The sequence below is a fragment of the Rhincodon typus genome, chromosome 12 (genome assembly GCF_021869965.1).
Source record: "Rhincodon typus isolate 14 chromosome 12, sRhiTyp1.1, whole genome shotgun sequence".
Lineage (NCBI taxonomy): Eukaryota > Metazoa > Chordata > Chondrichthyes > Orectolobiformes > Rhincodontidae > Rhincodon > Rhincodon typus.
The window spans coordinates 42,431,864-42,457,341 of NC_063343.1; the positions used below are offsets into that span (position 1 = coordinate 42,431,864).

At 40.1% G+C, this 25,478-nt stretch overlaps 1 protein-coding gene and 1 long non-coding RNA gene across 2 annotated transcripts in view; both read right to left on the reverse strand.

Annotated features, from left to right (window-relative positions):
- tgfbi (transforming growth factor, beta-induced) overlaps positions 1 to 14,987 on the reverse strand; it is a 57,889-nt gene extending 42,902 nt beyond the window's left edge. The window contains exons 1-2 of the mRNA XM_048604023.1: positions 14,827 to 14,987; positions 14,251 to 14,349 (exon numbers count right to left, since the gene is read on the reverse strand). Coding sequence (XP_048459980.1) covers positions 14,251 to 14,349; positions 14,827 to 14,945 — 218 coding nt within the window. The 5' untranslated portion in view covers positions 14,946 to 14,987. The remainder of the gene's footprint in view (positions 1 to 14,250; positions 14,350 to 14,826) is intronic.
- Positions 6,709 to 7,913, reverse strand: LOC125484591. Its single transcript, XR_007263421.1, has 3 exons — positions 7,452 to 7,913; positions 7,019 to 7,182; positions 6,709 to 6,912 (listed from the first exon to the last, which is right to left on the reverse strand). It is a non-coding gene; the product is annotated as an uncharacterized LOC125484591 (long non-coding RNA).
- Positions 14,988 to 25,478: the final 10,491 nt, after the last annotated feature.

Sequence of the window (25,478 nt, forward strand, 5' to 3'; positions counted from 1 at the left end):
CAAATAAACTACCTTTTGCAATGTTAATAGCTTCAAGTTTATACTTGAAAGCTTCAATTTTTCTCAGGCTAGGATTTAGTATTTTTGCCCAGAGCTGAAATACGTGAATTGCATTCAGATTAGTTTTGTTTAAAAAATGTATTCATAGGACTTAGGTGTCACAGGCTGGGCCAGCATTTATTGCCTCTCCTTAGTTACCCTTATGAAGGATGTGGTGAGCTGCCTTCTTGAACCCCTGCACCACAAGCTGTAGGTAGATGCACTATGCCAATAGGAGTTCAGTGATTTTAATCCAGCGACACTGAAGGAACAGCAATCTACTTTCAAGTCAGGCTGGTGAATAACTTGGAGGGGAACTTACAGGTGGTGCTATACTAATGCATCTGATCCTTTGTCCTTCTAGATGGCAAGGTGTAAGTTGTCATGGATTTGGAAAGTTCTGCTTAAAGACCCTTGGTGAATTTCTGCAATACATCTTGTAGATGGTACACACTGCTGCAAATGACAGTTGGTAGTGGAAGGAGTAGGTGCCTGTGGATACGGTATAGACTGCTTTGTCAGGCTTCTTGAATGTTGTTGGAGCTGCACTCATCCAGGAAAGTGGGGAATATTCTGTCACACTCCAGACTTGTGCCTTATAGATGGTGGACAGGCTTTGGAGAGTCAGGAGGTGAGTTACTCCCTGCAGTAGTCCTACTCTCTAACCTGCTCTTGTAGCCACTGTAGTAAGTTCAGTTCAATTTCTGGTCAATGATAAACCCCAGGGCAAAACGAGTGTATTACTTTTGCAAATTATGATTTACAGATAGAGATAAACTAAAGATGACAGCAAGACTGAAATTGTAGGCTTTGGCTGAGGCTGAGAACTTCCTCATTTAACTACTCAACACAGATTTCAGATGATCAAGACAGCTGCAAAACGCTCTCCACCCACTGGAGCAACTAAAGGCCTTTACTGTCACGTCCCAGGACTTTCTGCCACCATTCACTTTGCACTCCAAGGGTGTGGTGATAAGCGAAGCAAATGTGAAAGGAATTTTCCAAGATCTCAGGCTCCAATTGCCATTTGAGTAAAGTTCATGAATAAGGAGTGTCCAATGGAAAATGGGAAATTTCAATAAGTCAAACTGTGCAAGGAAAAGGGACAAAGCTGTTTTACATGCCTTTTTCTTTATTATATTTTTGTCATCTGTAGAAATTTATACCCTGAACTATTCCCTTCAGTTTTGACGAATGTCCAATGTTGCCATAAGTCGTTGTAACCTTTCAGTTTTCCAAAATGGAAAATGTGTTCCAAGTAACTCTTCCTAAAGAAGGGCATTTTTTTCCCTCAGAGTCCATCTAATAAAGTTTCAGCTTAATAGGATATTTCTGCTTAGTTTTGTTAATATATCTACTCAGGAGTATTATTAGTCAATTTATTTATACCTTTCAAAACTTTCTTATCCTGTACCGTACCCATTCACATTAAGGAAATATATGTAAACAAAGTTGTGTTAAAGTCTTATTTCATTCCTGATAGGCTACTCATGTTTCAGCAAAAACAGAACTCTGATTTATTGACTTATTTTGATTAATTTAACAGCAGTTTCCTGACCTCCAAGATTTGACGTGGATTCTGCAGCATATTTTGATTTGAGTTCACTACACAACAGACCGTTAGATAACTCAATTCACATACGTTGGACTTTCACATTAAACTATGATTCCAATTCCCAAAAAAAGTCATTCTGAATTCGAAATAATTTGCACCGTAGAACTCTCCAGCATAAGAGTAAACTAGTCAGCCATCATGTCTCTTTGACTCTGCATTCCATTAGTATTACAGTCCTTCTCCTTCCCTTCCTTAGTCCTGTGTCTTCCACTGCCTCAAATGTTTTTTCTCCTTCTTCTTTAAAAAAAAGCAATGTTTTCAAACTTAGCTATTGCATGTGGCAAATCTTAAGCTCTAACTATTCTCTCTATAAAATTAACATCCCCAACCCTCACTCCTCACTCAATTTTAAATTGACCCCTCAGCACTGATCCGAACTATCGTAAAAATTCCCTGCCAGTTTCATTTATCAAAGACCTTCATAATTTTTAACAGCTTTGTTAAATTATGTCTCTGCTCCAATGAAAGTAGTCCTAAAATCTTTGGTGTCTCTCATAATTATATCTTCTTTGCCCAGTACAACATTGCCCAGTACAACATGGCCCAGAGGGAAAGATACAGTTTAAAAGAAAAAGTAATTGAATTTACTGGTCACACAAGAGTACTGTTCTGAACTATACAAAACAAGTCTGAACAGTATGCGTCATTTGCAAGCTTTACGACTTATTTTTCTCCTGCGTGATATATTGCTTCCCATGAACTCTTTCACATCCTTTCAATATTGGGGTTCCTAGAATTGCAGGCAATGGGCAGAATTGTTTGCATCTGCAGGGGTCTCTTGAGTAGATAGAGTGCTAGCTTGAGGCCTGCATTGCCTCTTTCAGGGAAGGCCTCCTGAACCACACACCAAACAGATATTGGCAAGGCCACCTGTAGGCCTTCACCTAGAATCAAGACCCCAGGGACAGACGTCACCCCCACTCTCCCCCCATCCCCCAGCCTGCTGTACCCTCAGCTCCTGCAAGGGGCTGGTGACTTTTAAAATCAACAATGCCAGGGAGAAGGACCAACCCCAGCCCCATTGTCCACACAGGCAGACTATGAGCTTTTCTACTCCAAGTTTAATTTTGGTGGAGGAGGGAATGAGGTATCCTTTGGGTACATCACCAGTTCACCTGAACAATCATCAATTACAAAGACCCCTCTTTCTTGGCAACTCGTCTATACTGGGGCTCTAGGGGTTGCTGTACCAGCTCCACCACAGCCTCCTCCAAGGCATTGCTGAATGCTAGAGTTGCTGGCAATTGACCAGCAGTAGTCAGCAGTGAGGATATGGTATCCTGGGCATCTGTTAGGTAGAAGGCTGTCTGCTGTCGTGTTAAGTACCTGATGGGCAGAGGATACATCTTGCAAAGAGTCAGCAGAGATGTCTTGCCACTTTCTTCAGGGAATGTGAAGGACACCTACTGAACTTGAAAGATTCCTATGTCACTGTTTTATCTGATTGGTCAAATACTATATTCATAAAAAATTACAACTGAACTAACAAGGAATCTACTAGAGAGAGAAAAAGAATGAAGGAAATTATCCAGCCTCTGTTGAACTCAGGATGTTCTAGTTCACATCAATTTACAGCAATTAGACTTTGTCTCTTTAAAGCACAGACAGGATTAAATAAAAGAGGGAAACTGGACACAAACTGGAGACAATAATCTGTAGTAAGGAAATAGATGAGGCTGTAATAATTGAAACACAACCACAGAAAGGCCAGGACATAACTAACATAAAACATAATCAGATACATAATTTGAAAGGATAAGAAAGATAGAAGGTGGGGTAGTGTAGCTACACTAATTAGAGATAACATAATGACAGTAGAAAAAGAAATAATAGAATCCAGATGAATGGAAATAAATGATAGGAAAGGATTATCCACACAACCAGGGATATATGCCAGCTACAAAACAGTATAACTGAGGCAAAGGCAAAAATATGGATGTTAATTTCTGAAATTAAATGGCAAAGTATTGAATTCAAGGGAATTAATGATGGACAACAAATGCTGTACTTGCCAGTGATGCCTGCATCCCAGGCAAGAATAAAGAAAATAAAGAAACATGTAAAGGACATAGAATAACATTCATTCAAGATTTGAATTTCCCAAACTAAACTTGATAGGATGGGTAATGAAAGAGGTACAGGGAACAGAGATTTTTTAAAAACTGAAGGACCTGCGGATGCTGTAAATCAGGAACTAAAACAAAGTTGTTGGAAAAGCTCAGCAGGTCTGGCAGCATCTATGAAGGGAAAAACAGAGTTAACGTTTCAGGTCCAGCGACCCTTCCTCAGAACTGAGATCTTTTTCTGGACTCATTTAGTACTAAGTATATAAAAGGCTCAACAACACAGGAAGGATTTCTGAATCTCACAATATCAAATAAGCCAGAAAGAAATATAAGGGAGAACCTAGTCAATGGTGATCACATTCTACCTCTATTAATATTACAGCTTATAGCCAAGTTATCAGTCATTTACAATGTACCAGCCCTCTAAATTTCTAATTGCCTGTACTTAAGACAGGCTTCTATGTTATTTTGTTTTAAAATTTTAATTTAACCTATTTTTATAATCAACCTGTTCAGAGAGATGTTATCAAACACTCTGGAGCAGGCAGTACCCTGGCCTCCCAGTCCAGGGGCTTTTATGTTAAATCCTGAAAATTAAGATATTCTACAGCTATACTTTAGAATCCCGAGCCAATCAAAAAGTCTATACATCATGCTATCAGTGATGATTTGCGCGTAATCTCTTTCCTTCATTCAGCTCTTTCCTAAATAATGTGGTAAAATTTGATGTAATTAATAATGCAAAAAAGGTGGTACCTTTCAGGCAGCCCTTTTAGCATTCTCCCCATTTGTCTCTCCATTGGGAATACAAGCTCCATTTACCTTTAACTGGTTTTGCAAATAGGTCTGGACATCAATGCAGAAGGCTCACTTCAATAGTGAAAGGAGTGAGGCTGGAAAAGGACAGCAGGTCAGACAGCATTCGAGGAGCAGATAAGTCAGCATTTCAGGCCAAAACCCTTTGTCTGGCTTCCAGCATCTGCAATCCTTATTGTCTCCAAGAGTGAAAGGAGGTCTGCTCTATTTTCTGCTATCACCACCTAAAATACACATCTGCTCGATTTAACAGTAGCTTGCACATATGTAAAATGGGTCATCCAACTGCAAAATCTGTGAAAGCAACATTGTTGATTTTCCACCTTCCCTCTACTTCCCTCCCTTTTCACCCAGATCTCTGACACTTGTATCCAGGTATTTAATTTTGGAATGCATCACGTTTTGATATAAAATTGCTGAAGAAAACATTAATCCATAAGATAGGTTTTTATACCAACAACTAATTAATGTTTCTAGAAGCTATAGGGTTAAATCTACTTACATTCACACTTGGCAGTTTTGCTACATCAAACGCCACGACAGAGGAAAATATCAGAACTTCTGCTACAGCAAAGCACACAGGAGTTCTCAGTGTTCCAAAAACCTTGAACAACTTAAACAACCACAGCCACCAGGAAATAAAGATATTTCTTAAATGAGAAATGTTCTGACTCAATGTACATATAGCTGTGGTTATTATCATTGGTTTCTCCACAGAGAGTTCAGTATCCCACTGCAAGATTTATGATGTCTGTGAGAATGTAGAGGGAATGGTGAACTCACACAGCAGGTTGGGCACTGGCTTGGGGAGTGTAATGCCTACTGGATTTAAGGAATAGGCTACCAAGAAGAGGATTCAGATGTTTGAGGCATCAACATCAGTTAGAGGAAGAGGCTGGAAGCCACTGGCAGAAGAACGCTCCCTGTCACCGTCCATCATGCTGGAAATGGAAAGTGCACAATGGGAAAGAAAACATGACCAAACTCAGAGTAGGCAGGATGAGTGACTCACCTTGTGAGGGAGGGGATGGCAAGACCCAACAATGTGAGGTCCCTTAAAAGAAAACATTACTCACAGACCCTTACACTGTATGGTATACAGGGTTACTACTGTGCCTAATCCCTAGTCATGTTAATACATCAGCTCCGTGTACCTCCCTGCCCTAGACATCACTGACCACCTCAACCCTTTGACATTTTTGAACACAGAGGCCAGAGAAAGAATTGGGATGTTGTAGGGTGAGGAGCAATGGTGTCAACTGGACCTCTTGTCCTGTATACATCCTGTTCCTCTTGCTTCCATAAGCTGTAGCAGGTTCTCATCATAGATATCGAACAATTGTAGGTTCTGTATGGCCATGAAGTTAGGCATGTGCTGGCACAGTTACATTAATGGCTACACAGACAAATAACCAGATGCAAGGTCAATGTAGTGCCAGTTATAGAAAAGCGCCAAATAGCTTTCAGTGCAGTTACCTGTGCCACCAAAGTGCTCTCTATAATATTTCTCCTTCCTCTCCCTCCCAGTACATTTTGATGTCATCCCTGGTTCAATAGTTGGTGTGGAGAGCCACTGCTCTGCAGTGGAGCCTGTTGAACCTGGAGATTTGGACAAATGACCCTAGGGAGTAAGAGTCTGAATGATCCAGACATGAAGATGGTTTTCTTGAAGGTTGATCCACCTTGGTGTGAACTTACAAGGGTCAGTTGAGCATGCAGGGCAGAGGTGGGGCCCCAGCCACCATTGGAGAGTCCAGAGTGGAGACTTCTGAGGAGGTGTGTGTGGTTCCTCCATTAACTGGGTGCCTCCCGGAACTACCTTTTCTCCCTGTGACAGTGGAGCACCTGTACAGCTCACTCACCATCCCATTCCCTTGTTACTGTGCCTATGGTCCTGAGGGCCAGTAGATAGACCACTAGAGTGCAGGTATGTGTCCTCCCTGGTAGACCGTCAGGATACTGGACCTGGCTCTCCACGGCAGCCAACAACACGTCCATGGAGGCACCCAGACAGATGCATTCCACACTGCACAGCTACAACTTCTGGGCAATGAAGGCCATTCATTCCACATATCTGTCTGCCACTCCTTTTCACCCCCGCGCACGTGGACAAAGTGCAACGCTATAGTGTTGCTAGTCGTCTCCTGTCTGTGGCTGAGCAGGTACCTGGTCTTTGGCAGCCCTCTGAGTGCCAGCGGCCTCGGGCATTTTGTCATGTCACAGTGAAGTGCTCAACAGATGGTGGTCACACCCTCTCTAAGGCTAATATTCCCATTGGGGTGTCTGTAATGGTATCAGTATTTGGAATGGCGTAACAGGCAGCCTTGCCAATGCTTTCTCCATTCACCAAGGAAATAGTTCAGATGTTAGATGTACCTGCAAGACACAAGACAAAGAAAGAATTGAGTAGAGTAAGTATGCAATGAATAACCTTGACAGTGGGCTAAGTAAGAGGTGCAGTGGAATGAAGAATAGGACTTACTTGGTTGGTGGCACATGGATAGCTTAGCGTCCCCACAGGAACAGCCCCTGTCTTCTCCTGCAAGGGCCAGGATTGTCTCCTCATGAGGAATGACGAGCTTAATGTCAGGGACCCCTCTCTCTACCTGCCTTGGCTTTTCCTTCCCAGATATGGGCCATTTTCTCCTGTAGTGTGAGAAAAGAAAGGATTGACTGAGATGAAAGTGGGTGGCATGACTGTTAGTGCCGGTGAAGGTGGGAAAAATTGGTGAAGTGTTCCAAGAGAATAAATTGGCAGTGCAGAGGTCATGCATGATTAGTGGCATGGGAAGTAATGGTTGGAGACATTGAACAAGGGAAGATTTTGCAGACAATAATAAGAATGCAAAGCAAATGTGTGCAGTAGCAGAGATACAGTGAGCGTAAGATAACAGAGAGAAAAGTGGGGCACTTACCCTAGTACAGCTGACCTTCATATTGCACTGTGGAGATAGCACTGATCAGGGTGGTGATCTTGGACTAGACTGCCAGGTTCTGATGGTCTCCTCTGCCAGTCCTCTGGGGAGAGTCCTCCTGTCTTTTGCACCACCTCCTTGACCAGAACTTCCAGGTCCCGTTTGGAGAATTATGGTGCTATCTCCCGTTTATCAGACGTCTTCAAAAAATGTCCTCAAACAAACAGGTAGCTTTGCAATGCCAGAGCTTGTCCTGGTCTCTTTTTACAGATGGTGAGATGCAAGGGATGTTGATCTTTTAGTGGATATCCATTGAGTTGTGATTTATTCCAGGAAGGTATACGACAAGATGGAAATAGAATCGATGAGATGAATGCCACATAGGTGGACCAGGTAATTAATGTGTTTTATAAGATACAGCGAGAAATCTCACTAGGCTTCACAGTGACAAATACTCCAAAAACCTTAAGGCAACTCACACTTAGCTAAAATATCATAAGATTTGGCCCTACATTTTAAAAGTACTTTGTGACACTACAAATTTTGGGACTTTAATAACTTTTCAGTGATTGAAAGAATCAGCAATAACGTTTTCTGGAATGAATTGCCTCCTCAGATGAAAGGGACAAGGAGAAACTGACATAAAGGAATTAAAAGCAACAAGCTAATTAACTATCAAAAGAAGGAACCAAAGCAACGTAAACAAGCTGTTTCCTGGGAGACAGAAGGTAACACTGCTTGATAACTTGCTGCCTTGTGACAAATTGGAAATTAAAATTGCCACCATATGGAATGTTCTGAGGTAGGACAGTCTGTGTTTTGAACAGACAGTTAACATTGAATGTGACAAGGAGTAGAGAAGCTACTCCTGATAAGAAGGAAAACTGAAGATTTGATAACTCCAAAAGTGTAACCAGTGTTGTGGGTGAAAGGATTTAAAGAATCATTAGTAATGTCACATCAGAAATTCACATGACAGAAATTCCTATTAGAATTCACCTTCAGGATTCTTCAGTAGTAGCACTTCAAAGAACCGCACTGCATAAGGATTGAACCCTGACCATCCAGGGACAGATGCTGTTGATTGGAATCATAGCTAAATTCCACCATTAATCGAGTCATAGCTAAGTTGAGTTGTGAGGTTTAGCTTGCTTACTTGAGGGCCCTTATTCTGGTTGCTACATGCAATAAAGTTAAGTAGTTGTTTCAGTATTTGATCATATGATATTTCTTAATAAGTAGCTGAATTAAAGGAATCTTGTGGAAATTTACACACAACTTCATTGGCTATAGCATAGTTTCAATGTTAATGATGTTAAATGTATTGGCAACTTTTTTTTTGCCCTGGCATAGAAATGATACAAATTGTTTACTGTGCTATTCCATGCACTGAACAATATAGAACTAATTGAGGTAAAGGTATCTGCTCAACCACAAGTCCTATGTAATTTTACTATGAAGCATGTGAAACTTTCAAGGTGTTAGATAATGATCATAGGACTCACTAAGGCTTACCAACCTGAATTACTGGTTAAACTTAATTTAAATTTCTTTTGTTCATAATCATAAAATTTCAGTCTTCAGTAGCAAAATAACACTTAGCAAAGCTGTTTTGGAAGATTAGAAAGATTAAGCAATTGCAAGCTTTTCACCTCCAGTAAACTGTCAATTTCTTGGAAATTGAGTGTTAATAGAAACAGCTGATGTCAAATAAATAAATTTGGCAGATGCTGGAAATATGAAAGAACTACAGAAAGTGCTGGAGGAGCTCAGAAGGTCTGGCAGCATTTGTAAAGAGAGAAATAGAGTAAACATTTTGAGTCTGGTATGACTGTTCTTCAGAAGTTAAAGGAGAGTAAAATTATGGCTTTTATGCTAGTGACAGAGGGGGTGGAGGAACAGATGGAACAAATGGTGATTGGCCCAAAGCAAAAGACAAAGGTTGTGATAATGGTGGTAAAGGAGTGATAGACTTGTGTAATAAGTAGAAATGTTAGCTATGAAAAGGAGAAATGTGTCCCATCTGCTGGCTACTAAATACACCCACTGCCATGTCACTTCTGTCTGTTATCCAGGGTGAATTTCTGTTACACCATGTGTGGCACATGGACCAGAATTAATTACTTGTGAGTTAAGTCATATTTTAAAAGCATCATCTAAACATGACCTCAGCAAGCATTAATCTGTATAACAGAGATTAAAAGGGGAAAATGCTTGTGGTATTTATCATGTAATTAAATGTGAATTATACTTATAGCTGGTAATTATGAAGCAACAAATTTCTAACCACTACCACTTACATTAACTCATGGAACTCAATTGCAACAGGTCTGCAGCCATGCTACCAGGCTAAGTGCTGATGAATGGTTTTACAGGATATACAAATATAATAATTGAGACCTTTCAGTCTTTGTTTTCAACATTAGTGAATATGTACCCATTAAACATTGTAAATAAAAGGTTGGTATTTATACTTTAATTTTAATGACCTCAGGGTATCAATGAACAACTTTTGAAAATCTGTTGTAATGTAGGAAACACAGCTGCCAATTTGCACACGGCAAATTCCCAAGGGTTGCAATGACGTAACGATCAGGCTGAGGGTTAAATGCTGGTCTTCGGGGAGAGTTCCCCTGTTCTTCAACTGGTAAGGCTAAATGCATCGGTTTGGTTTACATACATTAGGTTGCATTATACGAATGCAGTAAAATATTAACCGTGGTTGCTGATTCCACTAGATTTACTGGAACATTTCCATTTCCCCAAATATCACAGCAACAATTGACAATAGTAAGAGATGCTTAACTGTGATATTTGCCTAATTGGAAGCTTATCACCACTGACAATAAAGAGATTGCTTTAGATCACATCCATGCAGTCGCCCCTGTTGTTTCTAATCTGGAGTTCTTGGTTAACCATTACAGACACTATCATTACACTTAAAAGTTAATTCCAACTTTATTAAACTCTCCGTCACACTAGATGATTGTAGTAGACAGCCTTTCATAATTTTCAGGACCAGACAGATTATGCAGAGTGCATGCAATGAGTCAGTTTGCATAAAAGGAAATGACTAATGCTAACTTGGGATTCATCTGTCCATCTGAAAAGTCTTTTATACAGTGGGCATACCAGGACAAGATTAGTCTTGGCAATATTGACCTCCATGTTTTAACCATCTATTGAATCTAACAAGTTCCATACATAAAGAATGACACTTTGTTGAGTTACTGCATAGATGCTTGCTTTCATTTTTTCAGCGCAACTATCCAGACTTAATTATTAGTTCAAAAAAGGAGGAACTTTGAAAGCTAAGAAAAACAACAGCACATCAGTAAAAGACACTTCTAGAGCAGAAAGAGCTGAGAAGACTATAAATATAAGAAAGACCGATCAAAGGATTTTAATTGTCATTCCACCAATAGAGAACGCAAGCTATTTTGCACTCATTTTCTTGCTGCAGGATGACAGCACCTTCCCATGGAGAAATCCATTGTCAACTGAGATGCAGGATAATATTGTATGTTATAAACACTGTACTTGCCAGCAGGTGGGTCCTGAGGGAATACCAAGTGCAGGAAGAGGTAAAAGTGCCGAACAGGGGGTTTGGTGAGAAAGAACATTGGAGGCAGTCAGCCAATCTAGCAGTAAGCTCCAGCATCTTTGTGGAGCCAGGAAGAACATTCATTAAAAGGCCACTGTTTAGGCTGCTAAAGGTCTGGTCACTTGGATGGTCAGTGTACAGCGTTCATTTGTCCCTGAAATGGCAGCAAGACTTTAAACATTATTGAAAGACCAGAATTTTTGTAGTAAAAGGACCACCATCTGAAACAAGTGGTTTTCCAAGCACCCGGGAAATATCCCCATCACAAATGGCAACAGCCACAGCATTAGTCATGGGTTTTCAGCTCCATTTTAAGGTTGTTACTGCTATATTAACATGATTTCAATTATTTAACACGAGAAATAAGAAAGTCTAACAGAGCAAGAGAACATATGGAGCCAATAACTCTTCTTCATCCCCACTCCCCTCTCCCACCAAGAAAACAATTCTATAAGCAATTTGAATTATTTTCGCCGAAGCTTCAAATGAGTAACTCTAGATTGACTGGGCAGCACGGTGCCACAGGAACCCAAGTTCAATTCCGTATTGAGTGACTGTGTCTGTGGAGTGTACACGTCTTCCCCATGTCTGTGTGGGATTCTACCAGCTGCTCCGGTTTCCAACCACAGTCGAAAGATGTGCAGGTTAGGTGGATTGGCTGTGCTGAATTTGCCTTGTCGTGTTCAGGGATGTGCAGGCTGGGGGAGTTTTAGCCATGGTAAATCTGAGGTTAAGGGAATAGGGTGGATGGGGTGCTGGGCCTGGATGTGATGTTCTTTGGAGGGTCAATGCAGACTCAATAGGCTAAATGGCCTCTTTCTGCACTGAAGGGATTCTATAACTGCTCAGTGCGCAATGACAAATAGAGCTAGTACGATGCCTACACTGTCATGATACACACAATTGGCATTGGTATCCTTCAAGCCAGTGTAAAATGATTCTTTTGTATTTATGTATTACAGAGCTACATTTAATTGCACACACTGATTAGATTGGTGTACTGGCTGTAGTTTCCTTGTGGCGGTTAAAATGTATGTGGTTGACATTTTTGATTTTCTGAAGTCATTCTTCATGTAATAAATGTAACAAAATATTTAATGAATCCACTTGTCTAACATTGTTGAAGTGTTTCTGTAATATGATGGTTTTGATGTGTCAAACAACTGATCTTTCACTTTACAAGTTTTCCCTGCTTTGTGGAAGTTCCCAGTCACAGTATAGCTCATGACAGGTGAAATATGAACAGGCTGTAGGACAGAGCTATTATTTAACAAATCTAGAGTCCAACGGGTGGCATGGTGGTTCAGTGGTTAGCACTGCTGCCTCGCCAGGGACCCAGGTTCGATTCTAGCCTTGGGCAACTATCTGTGTGGAGTTTGCACGTTCTTCCCGTGTCTGTGTGGGTTTCTTCCAGGTTCTCCAGTTTCCTCTTGAAGTCTAAAGATGTGCAGGTTAGGTGGGTTGGCCATACTAAATTGCCCATAGTGTCCAGGCCTGTGCAGGCTAGGTGCTTTAGCCATGAGAAATGCAGGGTTACAGGGATGGGGATGGGTTACTCTTCAGAGGGACAGTGTGAACTTGATGGGCCAAATGGCCTGTTTCCACACTGTGAGGATTCTATGAAATCCTCTCACTTTTCTTGATTCTTTAAAACCTAAATTGCAATAGATCTATATGTGCTTTTAAGTTCCTGTGTAATGTAATTTATACATATGCACATCAAAGTTAGAAATAATACATGAGCAGCTACTTATATGATTTACAATCGCAAAAATAGACTGTCCCGATGATCCATAACTGATACGTTTTGATTATTCTACAAATGAATAAAATCTTGTTACGTATTTCCTCATCATACACTCTGCTCCTACTATAGTTAGTACTGAAAACAAAAAGTGCTGGAGACCACAGTGTATCAGGCAGCGTCCATGGAGAGAAAACAAGCTAATGTTTTGAGTCTAGATGACTCTTCATCAGAGCTGAAGTTCATGATGAAGAGTCATCTAGACTCGAAACGTTTAGCTTGCTTTCTCTCCATGGACGCTGCCTGATACACTGTGATATCCAGCACTTTTTGTTTTCAGTACAGATTCCAGCATCTGCAGTAATTTGCTCCGACATTGTTAGCAGTGAATTGACCAGTATGCTGGAGTGTCATCATCAGGAAACATTTTTCTCTCTTTATGTCATTTGTTTTCAATGATGACCTCACTACGTGAGCATAGAAATTTAATTCCAAAGATATTCTGTAGAGAATTAGAAATAAACTGATTGAAAAGTCTGCATATTAGTGTGAAGTTGTAAAACATGCTGGAGAACCAGAGACATCTGTCCTTTCATCATGCAAATATTGTGGAGCAAACCCACAAGGTTTCCTTTACATCATCTGTATCATATTGATTCAATTTAGACATATATATTCCACAAAATCAGATCTCATTTTCCTTCTTCAGTGGCCTGCTAATGTGAGTGGCACCATGTGCTTTGTGCTGTCTGGAGCTAAACTTAACTCAAAAACTTTGAGTTCCAGTAACAAAGGACAATCTGGCAAAATTTCACACTGCAAGTCATTTACCACAGCTTCCTGTATTTGTCCCAAATACATTACCATCTTAAGTGCTAAGATATTATATCCAAAGTGTTTACAGTCGATATTCATTTCCTGCACAAAAATTCCATTCTGCTACTAATTGCATTTTTATTGTGGCTGTGTTGATTATGTCCAGACAGTTGAAAATGAAACCTTTATTGTGACCTAAGGAAATCAAACCTCACTACGCAAAACTCAGAGCACATCATCAAACTTCCTTTACAATTTACCTATACTGATATAGGTCTGATTAGGATCTTGCATGTGTAATTTACAGTTAAGACCTGGGAAAATGAGAAGAAATAATATAGTTGATTTTATTTTTAGTTATCAATGTGTGTGCTTTTTTCATGCATAAATATAATTTCTCCCAAGTACTTAAATGTGCAAGTTTTAATCATTTTTGTTTATATGAAAAACTAGATTACTCAAAAATTCATACAGAAAAGACTTTTGACAAAAATATCAAAACAATGATTTTTGAATTTTAAGCAGTTCAGTTTAACCACCAACTTATGATCATAAACCAAAAACACAAAACTGTGCAAAATATTTTTAATTTCATGCAGATATTTAGGGTTGAATTAAAACTGTGCAAAACTTACGTTGGTTTGCCACAGATTTTCCGACGGTACCACTGCTTGCAGTTGGTAAAGTACTTCTTGTTGGATCCTGCTACTTGTTGCATAGCACATACATTGGGGCTGAGGAAGAACACACATTTTTTCTTTTTATAGCAAAGAACAGTAACTCAACATTGCTCAAGAAGCAGTAACTGTATAATCCATCTGCAGTCCAGATATTCAATGGAGCCATTGTTTCAAATCAAGACTAAATTAAAGACTGTCACATCAAATTCAGTTTTTCCTTCTTTTAAAAACTATGTATAAAGCAAGGTAACATTACCACCACTGTTCTGCAATTTTATTGAGGTTTTAAGTTCTTAACTAAAGAACAAGTTTACACTCCTGACTCCACAATATAGCTTGAATGAGCAATTCAGATTTATTTGTTCTTTTTGAATCAAATTTATTAGCTCTCATACATGCAGTTTATAATATTTGCATTTATCAATATAGTGCAACACTGGTGCTCACATTTGCATTAAAATTAGATAAAGGTAAGGTATACAGTAATTTTAAATAGAACTTCAATCAAGCTTTCTTTTAGAAGTTGCTTACCCATGCTGTCTGCCTCTGATTCTACTGTGCTGTAATACTTGTTTGTAAGGTAATATAGCACTTGTCAGAGTAATGCAAACTAAAACTAAAGACAAACCAAATGCAACTAAATACTTCATGCTAACTAAAGTCTTCAGACTTCTTTCGCCTGCGCAATCCAAGCAGTCTCCTGAGATAATAGGCTGGCTTTAACAGAGCTACAATTTATAGAGCCCTGAGCTGAAGGGGCGGAGAGGAGCAGTAAACATGCAAAATCTAAGTGGTGTAACCAGTGGGCAGGTCAGGACCCCACTGGCTGGGGGAGTAGCTCACAGTTCTTTCATCTAAACTTTAAAGAAACTTCTTTCTTTCTTTCTGTTTGCTTTGCTCTGGCAGAATGTTTGCATAAGTTCTAAACTTTTGAGAACAAAACAAGTGAACCAGAAGTCTTAAAGACGATAGTATTACACATGGAAATGAACATATAACATAAAAGTGTATGAATGAAAAAGAGACAGTAAAATTATAGCACCATCAGGAGGAGTAGATCACTCTGCACTTCAAGTGTGATCTGCCAGTCAATACATTGAACAAATAAAACTTGCAGCTAAGATTAAGAATAATATCAAGATTTATGTCAGGGTCCCCTGCTGGTTCAGCAGGTTTATGTTTTGAACAGTAAGAGCTGTGAAAATCAGAAAAAAACCCAAATTTATTCTTTGGTTTGTGCTGAATTTGTTGATCTCAGCTGGAGTGACAGTGAGGTATGAGACTTAGCATCACTGTTTGAGGTCATGCAGAGAATAATCAACCAGAGTTCCTGCTTTCAATCTTGCTGAATTCCCAAATTATAAGAAAATGGCCTGAATTTTAATTGAGAAAAACAGATGTGTTAGTGTTTTGCCAGGGGTTAAGTTGTCAGTAATTTGTTTCCCAATGCAAAACTCCTCTATACTGTCCTTATCTAGCTTTAACCGAGACTGGGAGATAGCCAAACATATCCATGGAGTGGGTTAGGAACTTTACGGATGATCAAGATGTAGCTAGGGTCAATGTCATTGAACTTTAAACTGCTGTTGACCAGTTTAGCATTACAGAACTGACAGCTTCCTGAAGTCAGTGACTGGCAGGGTCAGGGGTTCAGTGCCATACCTAGCCTGCTGGATCCAGACCCTTGGCAGATGAGTCTCAGGGATTGGGGCATTCACCATTAATCTTTACTCTAAGGCCTGTGACCTGCTTGGCCCCAACACAACCAGGCATTGCTTCACCTCACCACACCATTAGGTCCGGATCTCACTCTTCCTATTAGGCTACAACACTCATCGCTAATGGATCCCACTGTTTTGCAAAGAGTTAATGTTAATAGGTAGATGGGGTAGTCTGCATCAATGATGAATGATAATTACCAGAATGGTGGAGGGTTTGCCTATGTCGGTGTTTCATGTAAAATCTGGTTGTGTATATAGTTAGAGGCAATGTTCATTAAAAGGTAATTATTGTGCCTGCGGCAGTCTGTATCAACAATGTTCCTAAACATAACTAATTGACAATCACAGACAGTGATAACAGTTGGTAGCAGCAGGTGAAAGAACAGTGCAGGAAACAACAATAAAACAGAACATAACAATAAAATGAAACAAAGAACTGTGGATGCTGGAGATCTGAAAACAAGACAGAAATTGCGGGAGAATCAGCAAGTCTGGCAGCATCTGTGGAGAGAAAACAGAGTTAATGTTTCAAGTCTGTTCTGAAGAAGGATCACTGGACTTGAAACATTGCAATTATCCATCTTTCTGCAGTCAAGTGAGGATTTATATTTATCAAACATGTACTTGGCAGGCAGAAGTTAAAAAAAAGACAAAAATAAGCATTTATTCAGAGAGTCAGAGAGACTGTGCAGAAAAGCAACCAACATCTTGCTGTTTGTGGGGCTATGGAATATAAGGGCACCTACACTGAAAAACAGAAATAGTGAACAGGGTATGATAGCTGCCATTACTCACTATGGCAGGAAAAGGCTGCGTTAGCCTCAGGATTATCCCACCAAAATTTCACAGTCCCATTGCTGCAAAAGAAGATATTTTAAAGCTGTATATTATAGTACAAATGTTACAGTTCAAAAATGCAAAATAAAACCTCAAAATTAATAGCATTCAAGAAACTGAAGATTAAAGATATTGAGGCAGCATTGTAGGGAAAAATCAGAGAGAAACATGGAAACTTGAAGTGCAGAAAGTTTGGTCAATGGACTTAAAAGAAATTCCAATTTAGACACTGGAGTAAGAGTTTTTGTTCTTTCCAACAATGAACAAAAGGCTTCCTCCAGCCATCATTAAACAACTCAATCAAGGGTCAGAATTTTCCATTCCCTTCAGCAGGGTTGGCAATGGTGATAATTGTGAATACATGGTGAAAATGAAAAAAAGTCAGAAATAAAATTCTAATTTTCCCCTTAACATTTAAACAGCGAGGTCAAAGTCTTACTAATGAGCAGCAACTACCTGTTTCCATGAATTTGCATCTCATTATTAGCCCAACCTGCTTCATTTCTATGCAGCTCCCAATTCTCCTCTGCTTCCTTTGGAAATTTGCTGGTGCCTAGTTATGACATGAAAGTCAGAGTTGTTACCCGGCAACAAAAGATCGCCACTTGTTTCTCTGGGCTCATGCAACCTTTTACATCATGACATCCTTGCATGCTCCATGGACACCAGCCTCCTGCACCCTTGACCGTCCAAGTTGGCATCAACAAACCACCAGCTTCACCACATCATCATTGTTGATCTCAGTTCAACTCTCACACTATTTCAGCCCTTCACGACTTCCGTTTGGGGCTCAGTGATATCTACAACTTGCATGCTTCTGCCAAATCACTTTGCATGCAGATACACATGCATCCCATTAATGTACATATGCTTCCTTTCGTGGCTCATAGCTTCATTTCTTAGCACTCGTACTGCATAGAGGCTGCCAGAATTTATGGCTAGAATTGCTTTTTAGCACATAGGATGAGGTGGCAGCTTGTCATGACTCAGGACACTGAATAGTCAACGAGGTAGTCATGTTGTGTAAGGCACTTTGCCAAGTCAATGTCAGAGCTACAGCATGTGCAAGTCGCTGACTTGGCAAACACACTGCATGTGTGCAACCAAATCACTGTGTCTGAAAGTTAGGGGCACCATTCCATCATGGGGTCAAAGAAGAGTACAGTCAGTCAGAGGTCTCATGATTATGAGTCAAGTGGATCATCCAATTCCAGTCCAGGGTACTGTGATAGATGTGATAAAGTTTTCCATGTGACTGAATAGGAGGTGCAGAGGGCCGGAAGAGTTAATGGTTTGGGAGGATGAGGTAGGTAAGAGCCATTGAGTGTACATGATGCATGTAATACTGTAGTTAGAGCCATGAGCCTAGTTCAGAGGTGTGTGTAATGGCAGAATTAGAGTGAATAGTAGTCCTGTAATGTGGGAAAATGCAAATAATGAATTGATTCAGAGACTTGGGGGATGTGTTGACTAAAAGGTTAATGTTAATATGTAAATAAGATGTAAATAAGATGTAAGATCACATGACTACCATAACTGCTCAGGGAAAACTCCATCTAGATAATTTGCAGAATGTCTGTCCCGTAGGTAGTTCAATAAAATGTAATATCTGTTGATAACTGAGCCTACCACAGTTTTGATCAATCATGACCCTGGAGATAACTAAATGACAATCACAACAATAATAATACCAGACACAGAACACTCCCCACCTCCATGCTCTGTTTACACTCTTTGATCACCATCAGCCTTACTCCCTTTCTATCAGGACGCCACTAGACTGTAACCCCTTAATGCCTCTGATGTTCACTCTCATTACAGACACATTGAACTTTTAAGAAAGATACTTTTTTAAAGAAGGAAGAGATAAAATACTAAAACCTGAACCATTCCTTACGAGCTTTTTCCCAGTCTGTGTTGAAGATATGGCTGCTCTTTTCCTTTGTCAGAAGTACACATGAGAAGGGGTTAAAAACAATCTGCACATACTGCATATTGGCTAGTCTAGTATTCTAGTGCTATTGGGCTACAGTGTGGTACAAAGATTACAGCTGAAGGACATCAACTAGACATCCATCAATTTGTAATTCCTCTGTCTCTGTCTCTCTCTCTCTCTTTCTCTCGATTGCTGAATGCAAGTTTCCAGTCGAAAGCCACAGTCAAACAGGAAACTAGACAAATCTTCTCAGTGAATCTGCAGAAACTCCAAACCAGCTGTTCAACTGCCAGAGACAATGCCACCAGAATCACTCAAATTAATATCCACCAGAAGCTGAATGTGAGACAGACTGGGTTACTTTAACCCTGATTAAGCTGGAGTTTAAGGCTGAGATTGGAAGAAAAGGAAAACAAACCACGGAAAGAACTACAATCTAAGAGGGAAGAAAGGGTAGCCACTGAAAAGAAGCTGGATCTCCAAGCCCATAGAAAGGAGTTAGAGTTTCTGGCCCAGAACAAAATTAGGAGAAACAGAGAGAAAGAAATTTCTGCTTACATTAGAACTGGAGCACAGAGAAGTTGAAATTCAAGGCAGCTTGAAGCTATAAGGGAACATATTACTGCCTCATAATAGTTAGAGCCCCCATAATCCTGAAACCACTCTCAAACCCATAACATTCATCAAATTTGTTCCCAAATTTCCAAAAGGTGTGAAGACTTGTTCTGTACTGCTCTTCAAAAAAAGGCTACATTTATCCCAGGAGGTTTAGACACTAATGATCCAGGGTCAATTAACAGGAAAAACCCAGAGGTCTGTTCCACGCTGACCCTGAAGTAAGCAATGATTAAAATTACAAATGAAATCCTTGAGCCAGATGCATATTGTCGGTAATTCTGAACTTCAAACGAACGTACCTGAAATTTGAAAGAATCAAAAAGATTGTATTCAACCAGTGGGTTAAAATTAGACTATACTTACAAAGGAGTAAGGGAATTTTTATGGTTGGAGCATTTTTACTATTAAAATACACCTCATGAACAAAAAGTTACCTTACCAAAGACAGTTGCAGGAAGACTGAAAATTCTGAGTTGGCCTGTGCACCACAGAAGGTCAAATAGTTTGTATCAGCAGGGAAAAGAGAGAAGAGGGAGAAAGAGAAAAATTAACACGATCTCAAGGGAAAAGAGAATGAGGAAAAATCTGGAAAGCCAATCTCAAACTTCTGTTAAAGTGAGAGCTACATGTTTGTGATGTGGCTGTTCTAATTGTAGCAAACTCGGCCCTATAAAAGAACATTGCTGGCATACAAAGAATGTCATAGGTGACCTTTCAACACAACCTGTATCCATTGTTCCTAAATATGTAACTCTATGTGCAAACATGCAGGGAAGCACAGACCTTACTCGAATTTAATGTGTAAAGCAGAAATAATCTCTGGACATTATAAAGAACTGGGAAAGGAAGTTAACATATTCTGGGACATTGGGTATTTATAGAAACTGATGGTGGGGGGAGAATTGAGGATTTTCCACCCAACAGAACAACAGATTCCAGAGTGACGATCATGGCCTTACTGCAAAGGCATTGAGAACCCTAGAGAAAGTTTGTTTTTAAAAGTGAATTTGCTACCAGGCTGATGATAGTTGTAATCTCAAATTTACCTATACTGGACTCAGGGTCAACCACTTCCTATGAAATAACTCACAGGTTAGAGGATATTTTCTCAGACAAATCAATGAGGCTAGACAAATTGAAACGTTTCAGCCAGAATTTGTAATGTTGCAGACACCTGAAAAGGGTACAGAAACTCTTTAAAGGGCAGTCAAACCTATGGTTGTTATGACCCATTGGATAAAGAAGGAACCAGGCAAATCCCAAAGCAAGCCAAGAAGAACAATGCCTCTTTTACTCTAAGAAGCTGTGGGAGGCACTTGGTAAATGGGGATGAAGCCAAAACCAATGTATGGAAAGATGCAGAAACAGAATCAACTTTACTTTTCAATGTTAAATTTGAAAACGAAAACTGTGGACAGAGAGGCAATCAGACTCAGGTCAGAAGGCCAATTCCAACTTCCACATGATTGGGATAAAATAATTTGGGAAATAAAAGACAGACTTTGGAAAACACTTTTAAAAGTAAAAGGCAGACTCAAAATATGGGAGGAAATAATAAGATGATCGACAACATTAAAATGATTGATATTACTCAAAAAGAATTCAATAAAATTGAGTCCAACTGGGATCGGGAGAAACTGAGAGTCTTAAAGATATTTAAAGAACAGACTAGAGTGTAAGGAGGAGGCATGTCACAAGTGATTGATTATGACAATTTAGACTTTTCAGGATAATCAATTAAATGTGCATTTTGGCTTTAAGAAGTTTGATTTGAATATTAAATTAAAATCCTTTGGACTGAGAGACAACCACTTTAAAGAAAGATTCAATCGCAACAGATGGTTGCATGTATTGATGTTTCCTTAAAGCCTGTCAGACTTTATTTTCTCTAAGAGACAGTAGGAACTGCAGATGCTGGAGAATCTGAGATAACAAGGTGTAGAGCTGGATGAACACAGCAGGCCAAGCAGCATCAGAGGAGCAGGAAGGCTGACGTTTCGGGCCTAGACATTTCTTCAGAAATTGGGGAGGGGAAGGGGGCTCTGAAATAAGAGAGAGGGGGAGGTGGATAGAAGACGGATAGAGGAGAAGATAGGTGGAGAGGAGATAGACCAGTCAAAGAGGCGGGGATGGAACCAGTAAAGGTGAGTGTAGGTGGGGAGTTAGGGAGGAGATAGGTCAGTCCAGGGAGGATGGACAGGTCAAGGGAGCGGGATGAGGTTAGTAGGTAGGAGATGGGTTGGAGCTTGAGGTGGGAGGAGGCGATAGGTGGGAGGAAGGACAGAAAGAAATCTCCCCTCCCCCTACCGCATCCCAAAATCAGCCCAGCTCATCCCCGCCTCCCTAACCTGTCCTTCCTTTATTTTCTCTAAAACTGGTTACAAAGAGTCATTGTAAAGCAAAATACAACTCTAGGGATCTCTTCAAAGGTGTGAAGACTCCTTGGCTTCTGGGAAATCAAGAAACAGGAAGATGTTTCAAAGAGTCTCCAGCTGTGTTACGTCTTTGTCTGGTGGATCAATGGTTCACTTAAACTTGATATTGCAGCCCTTTTGCTGGGGTTGTGATGAAAACAGGCAAAGAAAAAGCCTTCTGTGGAGCACTCCCAGGAGAAACCTGAAAGACATCATCAGAGACAGCTCTTGGCCAAGGGAGCACAGGGAGGAAGGCATTCAGAAATCAATTGTTATTCTGTCAAATGATGTGGGGCAATTTCCAAGTATCACGATGACTGAACTGATGAGGAATGAGTAACTTCCCTCTCTCCAACAATGTAATGATCTGTTGAATCCAATCAAACACCAACTATCTGACCACAGAAACCATCAAAATGCTGAATCTGATTTCAAGTTTCGTCCTTTTACTTTCAGAAAGAGAAACGTGAAGAAATAATATATGGGCGATGATCTGAAATTCTGATCCTAATTCAACTTATCCTTATCGACTTTTTTTTTGTAAATTGTGTTTTTAACTAATAACCTTAACACTTTTACTTGAGTAACTACAGTTGTAGCCTTGCAATAAAAGCCTTGTTGCTAATTATTTTTAGAATTCAGCGAAAGAGGACAAATGTTTGATCAAGGTGAGGAAAATAGGGAGTATGAGTGAAATTGCAGCAAACTTAGAAATACAAATATATTTACAGTTAGGACCTGGGGAAATTATAATGTGAATAAATAAAAGATAGAAGAAATTAACACATATTGATACTGATTCACAAAAGAGGACACAAATAACCTCCCAGAAATGTTCAGGAATCAGGGGTCTAGTCAGAAGATGGAACCAAAGGAAATATATATTTGTAAGCAAATGATGCTGGGACAATTTGCGGGGTTAAAGACTGACAAATTGTCAGAGCCTGAATATCCATATCCCAGACTTCTAATGGTCATCATTCAAAGTCGTGTAGACTTTGGAGTGGAAAATGTAAGCCTACAATTTAAAAAGGGAGGGATAGAAAAAAACAGAGAATTACAGACCAGTTAATCTAAAATCAATAGTGGGAAAAATGCTGGAATCTATTATAAGATATGTGATAATAGAACATTTGGGAAGCATTAATAGGAATGGAGAATGCCAGCGTAGGCTTGTGAAGGGCAAATCATAGAATCCCTACAATGTGGAAATAGGCCATTCAGCCCATTAAGTCCACACTGACCCTATGAATAGCATCTCACCCAGGCCCACCCCCCACCCTATAATGCTACATTTCCCAGGAATAGCCCACCGAGCCTTCACACCCCTGGACACTATGGGGAAATTTATCATGGCCAATCCACTTAACCTAAACATCTTTGAACTGTGAGAGGGAACTGGAGCACTTGGAGGAAACCTACGCAGACACGGGGTGAATGTGCAAACTCCACACAGGCAGTCGCTCGAAGCTGAAATCAAACCTGGGTCCCTAGCGCTGAGAGGCAGCAGTGCTTAACAATCATACTCAACAAATCTACTCGAGTTTTGTTTTGAGGACATAACTAGTAGAATAGATAAAGGAGATCCAGTGTATGTGGTACATTTGGAGTTTTTAGAAATTTTTTGGTAAGGTCCCTCATAACAGTTTAGTGAGCAAAGTTAAGTCACATGGGACAGGGAATAATATATTGACATGGAACAAGAATTGGTTGACCAACAAGAAACGGAAAGTGGGCAAAAATGACTCTTTTTCCGAGTGCCAGGCAGTGACCATAAGCAATTAACCTAGGTCCTCGCTATTTAGGACAGAAATAAATGAACTGGCTCAGGGAACCAAAAACAACATTTCCAAGTTTACTGCTGACTCAATGCTGGATAGGATTGCGAGGAAAATGCAAGGAAGCTTCAAGGTGATTTAGACAAGTTGAGTGAATGGACAAACACATGGTAGATGCAGTATAACATGACTAAATGTGAAGTTATAAAGTTTGGTGTGAAAAACAGAAAGTTAAAGCATTATTTAAAAGGTGATATATTGGGAACTGTGGACCTACAAAGGAATCTGGGTGTCCTTGTACACCAGTCAATGAAAGTAGACAGTCAGGAGCAGCAAGCATTTAGGGAGGCAAATGACCTATTGGTTTTCATTGCAAGAGGATTTGACTTCAGATTACAGTTGTACAGGGCCTTGGTGAGGTTACACCCAGGATATTGTGTACAATTTTGGTCTCTCTACCTAAGAAAGGATATACTTGGCATACAGGCAGTGCAGCAAAGGCTCGCCAGGCTGTTACCAGGCCTTATGAGGAGTGACTGCTTCAACAGGCCCTGTATTCACTAGAGAGAATTTAATCGAAATGCATAACATTCTACAAGGGCTGGATAGGCAAGGAGGATGGAGGATATTTTACCTGGTCGGGTGTTTAGAACCATGGGACACTCTCTATATAGGGGGTAGCCCATTTAACACTGAGATTAGGAAGGATTTCTTCACTCAAAGGATAGTGAACCTCTGGAATTTCTCACTACAGAAGGCTTTGGAAGCCACGTCATTGAATATTTTCAAAAAAGAGATGAATAAATTTTTAGATTTTGAAGGCATCAAAGAGAATGGGGAGAAAGTGGGATTATGTCATTCAGTTAAAGTATCAGCCATGATCAAATTGAATGATGGAGTATTCTTGCAGAGCTATATGGCCCACTCCTGCTCTGAGTTTCTATGCTGCTAGGTACTTAAAAACAATGGAGTAGTCCTGTTAAGATGAACTAGTGTTTATACAGATTCATCATTGCTTCCTTCTTTTGGACCTTATTTATGTTTAGGAACACAAAAAACTTTTTAAATATTATCCCCCCTGCTCTGCTATTTCAATAATTTTTTTTTCACATATATTCTTAGGTCTTTCAATTCTTGCTTCTCTTTAGAATTTCCTCTTTTAGCTTCCAATGCCTTTCCTAATTCTTCCCATCAGAATGTATTACTTCACATTTCTCTGAATTAAATTTCATCTGTACATGTCCACCCATTCCAACAGCCTTTGACTTCTTGGAGCCTATCACTATCGTCCTCAAATACTCAATGTGTCCAAGTTTTGTATCATCTGTGCATGCTACGATTGTGCTCACACACCCATGTCAACTTGTGTTTTGGAAAAAGATCACAGTTTCTGTTTTTTTGCAAATCCTCTTTAAAACTAAAGTGAAACTGGGGGGTATTCTGAAAAAGGAGAAATTAGTTTCCTCTTTATGACTTAGATGGTTAGGAAATGCCCATGTGCCCTGACGTTGTTATTGGGATGAAAGGTGAAGCAAAAAGTGAATAAACAGCTAACTGCAATGGTGTAGAGCTGGATGAACACAGCAGGCCAAGCAGCATCAGAGAAGCAGGAAAGCTGACGTTCGGGCCTAGACCCTTCTTCAGAAATGGGAGAGGGGAAGGGGGTTCTGAAATAAATAGGGAGAGAGGGGGAGGTGGATAGAAGATGGATAGAAGAGAAGACAGGTGGAGAGGAGACGGACAGGTCAAAGAGGCAGGGATGGAGCCAGTAAAGGTGAGTGTAGGTGGGGAGTTAGGGAGGAGATAGGTCAGTCCAGGGAGGACGGACAGGTCAAGGGGGCGGGATGAGGCTAGCAGGTAGGAGATGGGGGTGGGTCTT